The 11,804-nt window shown below is 33.0% G+C and overlaps 1 protein-coding gene across 1 annotated transcript in view; it reads left to right on the forward strand.

The window, feature by feature from the left end:
- atp8b1 (ATPase phospholipid transporting 8B1) overlaps positions 1-8,809 on the forward strand; it is a 36,844-nt gene extending 28,035 nt beyond the window's left edge. The window contains exons 15-26 of the mRNA XM_016509488.1: positions 62-218; positions 392-580; positions 665-690; positions 725-804; positions 894-1,017; positions 1,990-2,281; positions 3,603-3,826; positions 5,350-5,433; positions 5,517-5,762; positions 5,945-6,083; positions 7,818-7,948; positions 8,049-8,809. Of these exons, the coding sequence (XP_016364974.1) occupies positions 62-218; positions 392-580; positions 665-690; positions 725-804; positions 894-1,017; positions 1,990-2,281; positions 3,603-3,826; positions 5,350-5,433; positions 5,517-5,762; positions 5,945-6,083; positions 7,818-7,948; positions 8,049-8,282 (1,926 nt within the window). The 3' untranslated portion in view covers positions 8,283-8,809. The remainder of the gene's footprint in view (positions 1-61; positions 219-391; positions 581-664; positions 691-724; positions 805-893; positions 1,018-1,989; positions 2,282-3,602; positions 3,827-5,349; positions 5,434-5,516; positions 5,763-5,944; positions 6,084-7,817; positions 7,949-8,048) is intronic.
- The last annotated feature ends 2,995 nt before the right edge of the window (positions 8,810-11,804 follow it).

The raw sequence follows: 11,804 nt of genomic DNA on the forward strand, positions 1-11,804 counted from the left end.
TAATCAAAATGTTTGATTGGTCGTTTATATTAATTTCACTTTCTCTCTAATTTTTGCTCAGCCTGTGGATTTTAGTTGGAATAAGTACGCCGACAAGAAGTTCCAGTTCGAAGACCATTTCCTCGTTTCCTGTATCCGTTCGAAGAAGGACCCGCAAATACTGGAGTTCTTCAAACTCCTGTCCTTGTGTCACACCGTCATGGTTGAGCAGAAAGGGGGTGAGGAGACCAAAACGATCATTATCTGCTGAGATGATGCAATAATAATACGAGCATGTTTCATTCAGTGCTGCTTTCATCTCAGAATTATTTAGCATTCTTAGTCCTATTTTGTGTAAAAGTAAAATAAAGCTGCTGTTCATTTGTGTGCTGCATATTTTCTCTGTGTTCAGATGAGTTGGTGTACCAGGCCGCGTCTCCTGATGAGGGCGCTCTGGTCACCGCCGCATGCAACTTTGGGTTCGTGTTCCTGTCCCGAACACAGGACACCATCACCATCATGGAGATGGACCATGAAGAGACCTACGAGATGCTCGCTCTGCTCGACTTCAACAGCGACCGCAAGCGCATGTCCATCATCCGTGAGTCTTTCTCTTTCTCTTCTTCACTTCCTGTCTGTCAGTCTCTGTCACCTGTGTCTCACTCTTGTGTGTGTTTGTGTGTAGTGAGATTTCCAGACGGTAAAATCCCGGTTTGATTTCTAATGGATTTTGTTTGCCTCGTGCTCAGAGACCGCTGAGAACATCGGCTACTCCTGCCAACTGCTGACCGACGATATGAAGATCCACTACGGAGAGGATGTGAAGTACGTGTCAGCTGACAGACATCTGTGAATGTGTCAGTGGCTTGAGATTGAGCGTCTGCTTTCTGACTCTCTTGTTGTTACTCTCTCAGTGTTCAGCTGAGGAACAGACAGACCCAAAGGCGCAACGACCCTCAAGGACGCAATAAGAAGCTGAAGGAGCTGTTTTTCACAGAGCCCGGCAAGAATGCCCTCGTCATCACTGGAGGCTGGCTGGTGCGTTCATCAAACACTGATCCACTCTCACATTATGCTTCAAGACCCCTAAACACAAATCAAAGCACTCGATTTGACATGAGGTTGATATAGTTCAATTGAATAAAAAGCTACATGTGGAACTGAACTGCTGTTGCTTAAGTGTCAAATAAACACATCAAATAAACAAAACTATTAATTAATACAAAATCATTCAAAAGTTTGGGGTCAGTAAGTTTTTTTTTTTAAAGAAAAGAAAACTTTTTTTTTCAGTGTAAAACAGTGATTAATACAGTGACAGTAAATACATTTGTAATGGTACAAAATATTTCTAATTTCAAATAAACGCTGTTCTTTTGAACTTTTTGTTCATCAAAGAATCCTGAAAAATTAAACGTATTACGGTTTCCACAAAAATATGAAGCAGAAAAATGTTTCTTGAGCAGCAAATGATTTCTGAAGGATCATGTGACACTGAAGACTGGAGTAATGATGCTGAAAATTCAGCTTTGATCACAGCAATAAATTACATTTGACTATATATTAACATAGAAAACAGTTATTTTAAAGTAAAATAATTTTTCACATTATTACTGTGTTTTTTATTAAATAAATGCAGACTTGGTGAGCAGAAGAGACAAAAACATAAACATAAAATTACCCACCTTAAACTTTTGAACGCTACTGTAACTTTCAAATTTAAAGTTTAAAAATGTTAAGTAAGTTTTCATTTTTTCCTTATGGACATTGTTTTGCAGTGACTTGCAGAAATATTGAAATTAACAATTTGGATGGAAATAAAATGTTAAAATATGTTGGCATTATCTAATAATTTATTTTCTCACAAAAGACTGTAATATTACCTTTAAAATGGAAATAAATAAATAAAGTTGATCAGGACAACAGGAATCGAATAAAAGATGTTCCAAAGTTAGAAAGTAAAGTTTGTATCTCCTACTATTAGTCTAAAAGCACTTTCTGGTTTCTGTGCAGAATGAGATACTGTACGAGAAGAAGAAGAAGCGTCGTCGCTTGCGTCTGAAGAAGCTCAGGAAGCGGCACACAAACTCCTCCAACCCTCCAGACAGCAGCCAGCCCGTGGATGACTGGGAGAAGGAGAAGAGACAGGAGGACTTCGTGGACATGGCGTGTGAATGCAGTGCGGTGATCTGCTGCCGCGTCACGCCCAAACAGAAGGCCAACGTGGTCAGTCTGGTCAAACGCTGCAAGAAGGCCGTGACTCTGTCCATCGGCGATGGAGCCAACGACGTCAACATGATCAAGAGTGAGTGAGAGCCAATCTCATTCCTGATCCACACCCGCGTTATTTTAGTGTCATTCAGATTCTGTTAGAGATTTGAATAATATTTCAAATGAGTTTTTATTATTTTAGATTTTCTGTTATCATGTTAATTTTTGTTTAAGTTTTAGTCATTTTGTTGTGTGTTTTTGTCATTTTTATAAGTTTATTTTTTAAACACATCTGTTTTTATTATTATTTATTTCCCACACCCGCGTTATTTTAGTGTCATTCAGATTCTGTTTGAGATTTGAATAATATTTTTTATTTTTATAGTTTTTATTTTTTTAGATTTTCTGTTATCATGTTAATTTTTGTTTAAGTTTTAGTCATTTTGTTGTGTGTTTTTGTCATTTTTATAAGTTTATTTTTTAAACACATCTGTTTTTATTATTATTTATTTCAGTTTTAGTTTTATTTATTTTAGTACTTAAAGTTAAACTAAACCTAAATTAAAGATTTTGTTTTGGCAACTGGCTGAAATAAGTTTTTAGTTTAGTTTAGTTTAGTTTAGTTTAGTTTAGTACAGTACAGTACAGTGGTTATGGTTTTAGTTTGTTTTTGTTAATGATAATAACCCTGATCCAGACAACAATCAGAGAATCAACTTTTTATTCATATTAATTCAGTTTAAATTTTTTTTCAAAAGTTCAAAAGTGCAGTTGTAGAGGCAACTATTAGTTCTGATTAATATTTTGTGTAGGTTTTTATTATTTTATGTTGTCTGTTATGATTTTAATTTTAGTTTTAGTAATTTAGTTGTGTTTTTTGTTTTTTATGTTGTTTTTTTAATATGTCTTTTACATATGTAATATAACATATGTTTTAATATGTATTTTTATTATTATTTATTTCTTTTTATTTTAGTACCTCAAATTAAACTAAACCAAAATTAGAGATGTTGTTTAGGCAGTTTTAAATAATACATGGTTATATATATATATATATATATATTACTTTATTTTTAGTCATTTTGTTGTGTGTTTTTGTTGTGTTTCTAGCTTCTTTTTTTAAATTTAAGTTTTGGTTATTTTAGTTCTTCAAATAAAGCTAAAAAAAATTAGAAATGTTGCCTCGACAGTCGCCAACTAGCTGAAAGATTTTTCTTTTCTTTTCTTTTCTTTTATTTTATTTTATTCAAGTAAAATGGATATAGTTCTAGTTTTAGTTAACAATAATACCCTTGATCCAGGCAATGATCACAGAATCAACTTTTATTCAAAGTATTAATTCATTTTAAGTGTTTTCTCAAGAGTTTAAAAGTGCCATTGTAGAGCCAACTTCTCCTTCCCATGCTCCTTTGCAGCTGCGGACATCGGTGTGGGCATCAGCGGTCAGGAGGGGATGCAGGCTGTGATGTCCAGCGATTACGCCTTCGCTCAGTTCCGTTACCTTGAGCGCCTCCTGCTGGTCCACGGACGCTGGTCCTACATCCGCATGTGCAAATTCCTGCGCTACTTCTTCTACAAGAACTTCGCCTTCACCCTGGTGCACTTCTGGTTCTCCTTCTTCAATGGATTTTCCTCACAGGTAAGAGAGAGATTTACACTGAGAGTTGATTTACAGACGTTTTGGACATTTTATGGTAGTATTGTCACAATACTGGAATTTCAAACTAAAATACTGATATTCAGTAGCTTTCTCGATACCATGGGGAAAATTTGCCTCAACATTAAGGGCACAGTTCAAATGTATTTACTTTTGACCATAATCAAAGGATTTTCCTATCAAATGAAACTCTCATCTGAGATTCAGGTCTTATAGCGGAATAATAACAATAATAATAACAAATTACATATTTTTAAAATATATTTATTTTACTATGCAGTTGTTTTACAATAGTAATATATTTCTGTCTTAGAAATAACTAGATAAAAAAGTTTGTCTAGACAAACTTTAAGTTGGCTTGAGAAAGCCGGACCAGAAAGTTTGAAAAAGTTTAAAACTTTAAAAAGTTTAAGAAGTTCAGAGAAGTTTTAAGTTTAATGTTTTTTTTAGTCTGAAACAGTTTGAAGTTTAAAGTAATTTTAAAAGCTTATAGTTTGAATGTTTTGAAGGCAATACAGTCTGTCAGAGAGAGAGAGACATAGATAGATAGATAGATAGATAGATGCTAAGGACCTCAGAGTAGTTGCTAGGGTGTTGCTATGTGGTTGCTAAGGTACTCTGGATAGTTGCTAGGGTGTTGCTATGCAGTTGCTAGGGTACTTGGATTGGTTGCTATTACGGTTGCTAGGCTACCCGGGGTGGTTGCTAAGGTGTTGCTATGCGGTTGCTAGGGTACTTGGGGTGGTTGCTAGGGTACCTGGGGCAGTTGCTAGGGTGTTGCTAAGGTACCCGGGATGGTTCTTTGGGTGGTGTTATGCTGTTGCTAGGGTGCCTGTGTCGGTTGCTAGGGTGTTGCTATGTGGTTGCTAAGGTATTCTAGTAGGTTGCTAGGGTGTTACTAGCATGTTGTTAACAGCATTAGCAAGCTACTAGCATGTTTCTAGCATGATTAGCATGTTGTTAGCATGATTATCAAGTTACTATATATTATTTAATATATTTATCTTACAGTGCTGTTATAAAATAATAATAAAAAATAACAATTTACACATTTTTAAGATATTTATTTTACTATTCAGTTGTTTTACAATAGTAATATATTTCTGTATTAGAAATAATAATAATAAATTGATATATGATAGCAACAACAACAGAAGCATTATAATTATTATGGTTGCTGTTTCTAGTTATTATTAGTATCAGTATTAGTAGTAATAATAGTAGTAGTATTATTAGTATAAGTATTATTTCTAAGACTGGAATATATTTCTATTCTAATACAACCTTAATGTAAAAAAAATGAATATTTCGAAATAAGTATATTAAATTATTTTTTTTTAATAACATCTTCATTTTAACAAGAGTTTAACCCCCAAGCTTTCATTTTTGGTGGAAAACTGCAGGGAAGTCTTTTAAGCACATGCAGAGATGGAGTTCACAGCATTTAGTGTGAATCTTGTTTTGAAAGAAGTGACTGCTGACGTGTTGTTGTGTGTGTTTTGTAGACGGCATATGAAGACTGGTTCATCGCTCTATACAACGTTTGCTACAGCAGTCTGCCTGTTCTCCTCGTCGGCCTTCTGGATCAGGTATCAGTTCCGTACCAGCTTCAATCTGTTCTAAAGTCACCATGAAATCCAAACTGACACCACTGACACGTTTACTCCTGTAGGATGTGAATGACAAAATAAGTTTGCGCTGCCCGAAGCTGTATCTCCCGGGGCAGCAAGGATCGCTGTTTAACTACAAGAACTTCTTCATCAGCTTGTTCCACGGCATCTTCACGTCCCTCATGACCTTCTTCATCCCGTACGGCGCGTTCCTGCAGACCATGGGACAGGACGGCGAGGCTCCGTCCGATTACCAGTCGTTCGCTGTGGTCGCAGCTTCATCGCTCATCATCACCGTCAACCTGCAGGTGCCCGATTGGTCGATTTCGATCATGTGACATTTCAGTGTCCAAATAAAGAGGCATTTTGTGTGTCTCTAACTTGAACTGAACTTGCATGTTGATCAGATCTTCGTGAACTGTGAATGAATCCGTGCTCAGAAGAGGCTCTTCTCATTGATCTAATGTAATATTGTTTCTTTGTGGCCCAGATCTCGTTGAACACCTCCTACTGGACGTTCGTGAACTTTTTTGCGGTGCTCGGCAGTATAGCCATTTACTTCGGCGTCATGTTTGACATCCACAGCGCAGGAATCCACGTCATTTTCCCAACCACCTTCACTTTCACAGGTTTGTGATAAAGTCATGCTAGCTTTTATTGCACAGTGTCTGGTGGTGGTTTTCATAATAGAACTGAGGCTCCAAAAATGAAACTCGAAACAAAAATTAAAGTAGTCCGTGCTTTTCATGACACATGATGGTCTGAGATCGTGTAAAAATGACAGCGATAGGGATTGGTGATATGAATGAGCAAAAAGTCACAATCTGTGAAAAATTGCATGATTATTGTGATTTATATGTTAGGCTTTTTTATAGGTTACATGATATACATGTTTTTATAGAAATCTGATTCAATGAATCGGGTTTATATATTAATTAAATATAAATGTGTTATTATTGTTTTAAAATATAAAATAATACAAATTAAATTAAGTTAAAACGAATTGATCAAAAATGCATAAATAACTATTAAAAAAGAAAAAAGAAATTTAAGCTTGTTTTACATTGAATATATGCATTTGATATGCATTGGAAATATTTTATGATATACATGTTTTTTTTTATAAAAATGTAATTCAAAAGCTACAGAATTTAATAATGACAGGTCCTTTTGACATAAAATGATGGTCAAAAAGGTTGATTGATGATCATGTATTATTTTATATAAAAAATGCATAAATAACTATTAAAAAAGAAAAAAGAAATTTAAGCTTGTTTTACATTGAATATATGCATTTGATATGCATTTGAAATATTTTATGATATACATGTTTTTTTTTATAAAAATGTAATTCAAAAGCTACAGAATTTAATAATGACAGGTCCTTTTGACATAAAATGATGGTCAAAAAGGTTGATTGATGATCATGTATTATTTTATATATTCATTTATTTATTCAATTTTGTTATATTCATGTAAATTGCAGTCAAAGTAATTTATCAAATATGCACTATTTAAAAAAATTTTTTTTTTATATGCATTTAAAAAGAAATCTAAGCTTCTTTTACTAAACTAAATCTTTTACTAACTAAAATGAAAACTATTAAAAACATTTTTGTTAATTTAAATAAAGCTGAAATAGCATCTAAATATTAGATGGAAAAAACTGAATGAAAATTAAAAATGTTAACTTGGCAACTAAGTTTAAGTTGAAGAACTAAAATGGCTTACTGGAAATTAATAATAAATAATAATAAAAAACTAAAACTAAACTAAAGCTGGAAAAAAAAATTAAATAAAGCTAATTAGTAATATTTCCAAATATATATATATATATAATAAAATAAAATATACAAAAATAAATGCTAATAGTAATATTTAAAAACAAAAACTAAAGAAAAGACAAAAGTGCATAAAAACATTATTAGAAATTAAAGTAAAATTACAATAAAAACTAATAAAAAAAACAAAAAAACAATTATAATAGTACTATTAAAAAAATTACAAATGGCAAATGCACAAAATAACATTGCTAAAAAATTTAATTAAAATTAAAATTTAAAACCTGAAAATACAAAAATAAATGCTAAAAGTAATATTTAAAAACAAAACTAATACAAATGACAAAATAGCAGAACAAAATGACTAAAACTATGAAAACAGAAATGATAAAAAATAAACCAAATTTAAAGTATGAATAAATACTATAATAGTATGTAAATAATACTAAAATATCACATTTTGGCTGTAACCTTCCATGGCATACTGCTGCCCTTTACTGCACTGTTATTTGCACGGTTTAATCTCAAACAGAGACTGTGCTGTGGGTTGCTGTGTAACCCGGTTGTTGTTTTGACCCGAAGGCGCGGCGTCTAACGCTCTGAGACAGCCGTACCTGTGGCTGACCATCATCCTGACGGTGGGAATCTGTCTCCTTCCCGTCATCTGCATCCAGTTCCTCTATCAGACCATCTGGCCCTCGGTCGGAGACAAGGTGAGATCCTTAAAAAACCTAATGATGAGGAACATTCTGGGTTAAATACAATACAGCACAACATATGCAGAGACATTACAGCCTCACGTTCTTCCTGCAGGTCCAGAGGAACAGGAAGAAATATGAGCTTGAGGATGAAGAAGACGAGAGGAAGAAGAAGAAGCAGCCAGCATTCCAGCGCGGCGGACGCTCTCGTCGCTCCGCTTACGCCTTCTCGCACTCGCGCGGCTACGCCGACCTCATCGCGTCGGGACGCAGCATACGCCAGCGGCCGCGTGTTCGGCCTGAGCTCAGAGAGAGCATACGAGAGGTTCCTCAGGACGAGAACATCTGAAACCAATGCACTGCCCTCAGACACTCACTACCTGCTTATGTGCCTTTACCCTGTCATATCTGAGCTGCCCAGCGGAACGGGCCAATAGGAAGAGGCGAAGTGTCATTTAAAGGGGAGGGACTAATGAAAGAGCCAATGGGAAATGGGGTCGAAGGGCTTTAAAGGGAAAGTACAAGTAAACACTCACCGGTGACCAGGACTGGTTTTAACGTTGTGCACTGCGTACAACAAATTGTTTGTCTCAGGTTTTTATTTTTATTTTGGAATCACACATTTGTCAAATTTTTTTTGCACATGTACAATTCAGTGTCCTGCCCTTCGAAAGAGTGTGTGAATGTGTGTTTCTAATCCCAGCACCCATTTAAATCATCTTGTTTTGTACACTGCCAAAATGTTCTTACAGTATTTTTGTCTTATTTATCATTAAAAATATCAACACTTTCTTATAGCATTACATATTTAGTGTAATACAAGACTATATATACACAGAATATATTTTGAATTGCATTTATTTTTCTCACCTTCTTGACCACTTTTTATTCTTGCTTTAGGCTTAAAGCTCCTTAAATTTTGTTTTGAGATTGATGCTTAAAACCAGAAATTAAATAAATAAATAATGCTAAAATTAAACTTAATTTTAAAACATTCTGAAAAATTGAAATTATGCAATTTTGCTTCTCAAGTAAATTCAGCTTTCTTGATCCTTAAACAAAATAAATGTATTTTAAATAAATAAATAAAGCTTAAAACTGAAAAATGAAACTCTTTTAAAACAGTCTGTAAAATTTATAATACACAGTTTTGCTTCTCAATTAAATTAATCTTGTTTGATCCTCAAACCAAATAAATTTATTTGAGAAGCAACATCAATTTTACAGATGCTTTAAACATTTTGTTTAAACATTAAAAATGTTTATATATATTTTCACTGAAAAACAAGGCAAAAATACTGATTAAGAGACTGATTTTTTGCAGTGTACTGAAGGGTGTTGATTTTATATGTTTTTCCTCTTTACTACATTTGAAGACGTTTATGTTGAAATGTGAACTCCGTAAGGAATTATCATCTTGATTTCCAAAAACATTTTTTTTATCCCTTTTGCAAAATGTGCAAGCAAAGGGCCGAATCCCGCAAAGCTCACGATGAATTTTCCTCACGGCTGAATCTTTGCAGGGTGTCGGTGTCTCGTTCTCGAATAATGTTCCTTATGAACCGTGAAAGAATGAATGCATTTAGAGAGAAACCTCATGTTTACATCAATACTTCTGAGCTCATCTGTTCCTCAAGACCTGTATTGTCAGTGGAGACGGTTCTCGCTCAATTTTTAAAAACCTGCCTAGAGGGTCATAGATCATTTTTAAATGCACTGGCTGTGGTGTCTTCTCTGATTTAATGTTTCATTGTTGTTCTGTGAGTTCATGTTAAATGGGTCGTCTTGCCATCAGTTGCTGACGGAAATATCTGTCTGCGCAAAAATGAAGCCTTAATGATGATTTGTTTTCTTCTATCATGGAATTGACTTTGCACTTGGTACAGGGACTTGGGAGGTGAATGTATCTTTCTCATTTTAACCCTAGTTACATGAGAACTGTTACAAGATTTTAAATAATCTACCATGTGATAATATCATTTATGAGAAAACACACTATATTTATTAGGCTGGTTGTTCTAAATATGTACGTTGAATGAACGGAAAAGGCTTTATCCAGCCATAGCAGTCTGACAAATCTACTTGTACACAGCTCTGTGGATTGATTGTATGTAATGTACTGTAATATACTTTGCACAAATGTCGATAAATAAAAATTAAGATGTAGAATGTTTGGCTTTGTGTCATTGTTTATGATTTAAAAAAATGTAATCTTATTTTTGCATTATTATTACTGTATATAAAACTATAGATCATAAGAATATAATTTTCTCTATGTAATTAACATTTTTATTTTATGTGTATTTCTGTATTATATTTATGTTTTTGAAAAAAAAAACATCTGTTGCTCACCCAGGCTGCATGCATTTATTTAATAAAAAAGGTAGTATTGTGAAATATTACAATTTAACATTTTTTCTTTAAAAATAAGAATAACAGTTTCTCTATATAATTAACATTTTTCTTTTATGAATATTGTACTATATTATGTTTTTGAAATTTAATTAATAATTTTTTTCATTATTTAATAAAAAACAAACAAACAAACAAAAAACCTAAAAACACTAATATCGTGAAATATTACAATTTCAAATATTTTTTCTTTAAAATAAGTTTTCTATGTAAATATATTTTAAGATATAGAACATTTGGCTTTGTGTCACTGTTTATTGTAAAAACTATATATATAATCTTAATTTTACACATTTATTATTACTGTATATAAAACTATAAATCATAATAACAATACAGATTTTTATATTGTGATTTTTTGCATTATATAAAAAATTATTACTCATCAAGGCCGCATTGCTTCATTTTTTCATTATATTTTTTATTTCGTTACAAATACAGAAAGAACAGTAATGTTGTGAAATATTATTACAAGTTAAAATAACTAGTTTCTGTTTAAAAGATATATTAAAAAGATTCCAGTCTTCCGAGTCACATGATCTTCAGAAATCATTCTAATATGCTGATTTGCTGCTAAAGAAACATTTCTGATTATTGTCAAAGTTGAACACAGTTGTGCTGCACAATATTTTTGTGGAAACTGTGATTATTGTTGAATAGAAAGTTCAGAAGATTCATTCATTTGAAATATAATTTTTTATTAATGTCTTTACTGTGACTTTTGTTTAATTCAGTGCCTCCCTGCGGAATAAAAGTACTGATTTGTTTTTTAAAAATCTTACTGACCCCAAACTTTTGAAGACTGTATTTGTTTTAATGTTACAAAAAAAAATATATATATATTACGAATGTAAGTTTCGTAATCAGTCAGTGTGTAGCATATCTGAAAAAATCTTACTGACCCCAAACTTTTGAAGACTGTATTTGTTTTAATGTTACAAAAAAATATATATATATATTACGAATGTAAGTTTCGTAATCAGTCAGTGTGTAGCATATCTGAATCATTAACAAAAGTCTTCGAATTTATAATCTACTTAATATTAATAAAATCGTGTCAACGTTAAGAATTCTAATTAATATTCATGAGGAAGATTCTCCGCCTCGGTCTGATTGGAGCGTTATTCTGCGCGTGCGTGGCGAGGTGAGACGTCAAAAATGAGGGGAAGTCATCTTTATCATATTCAAAATCAAGTTGGGGTTGAAAGAGTTAATGTTGGTAGTAGACGAGAAGATACAATCATTACCAGACTTCTTTAATAAGCATGAGTCTGGGAACTGTAGTCTGTGTGGATTACCAGAAACAGCAGAGCATGTACCATTACATTGTAACAGAAGAGCATTTCTGTTGGAATAATTAAAAGAAATAGGGATAGAAAATATTACACTTAAAACTCTTGTTGAATAATGGCTTGAATCATTATAAAATATATAATGCTTTAATGACATACTTAAAAAA

This window comes from Sinocyclocheilus rhinocerous, unplaced genomic scaffold, assembly GCF_001515625.1.
Source record: "Sinocyclocheilus rhinocerous isolate Xijiao unplaced genomic scaffold, SAMN03320098_v1.1 scaffold1045, whole genome shotgun sequence".
Taxonomy (NCBI): Eukaryota; Metazoa; Chordata; class Actinopteri; order Cypriniformes; family Cyprinidae; genus Sinocyclocheilus; species Sinocyclocheilus rhinocerous.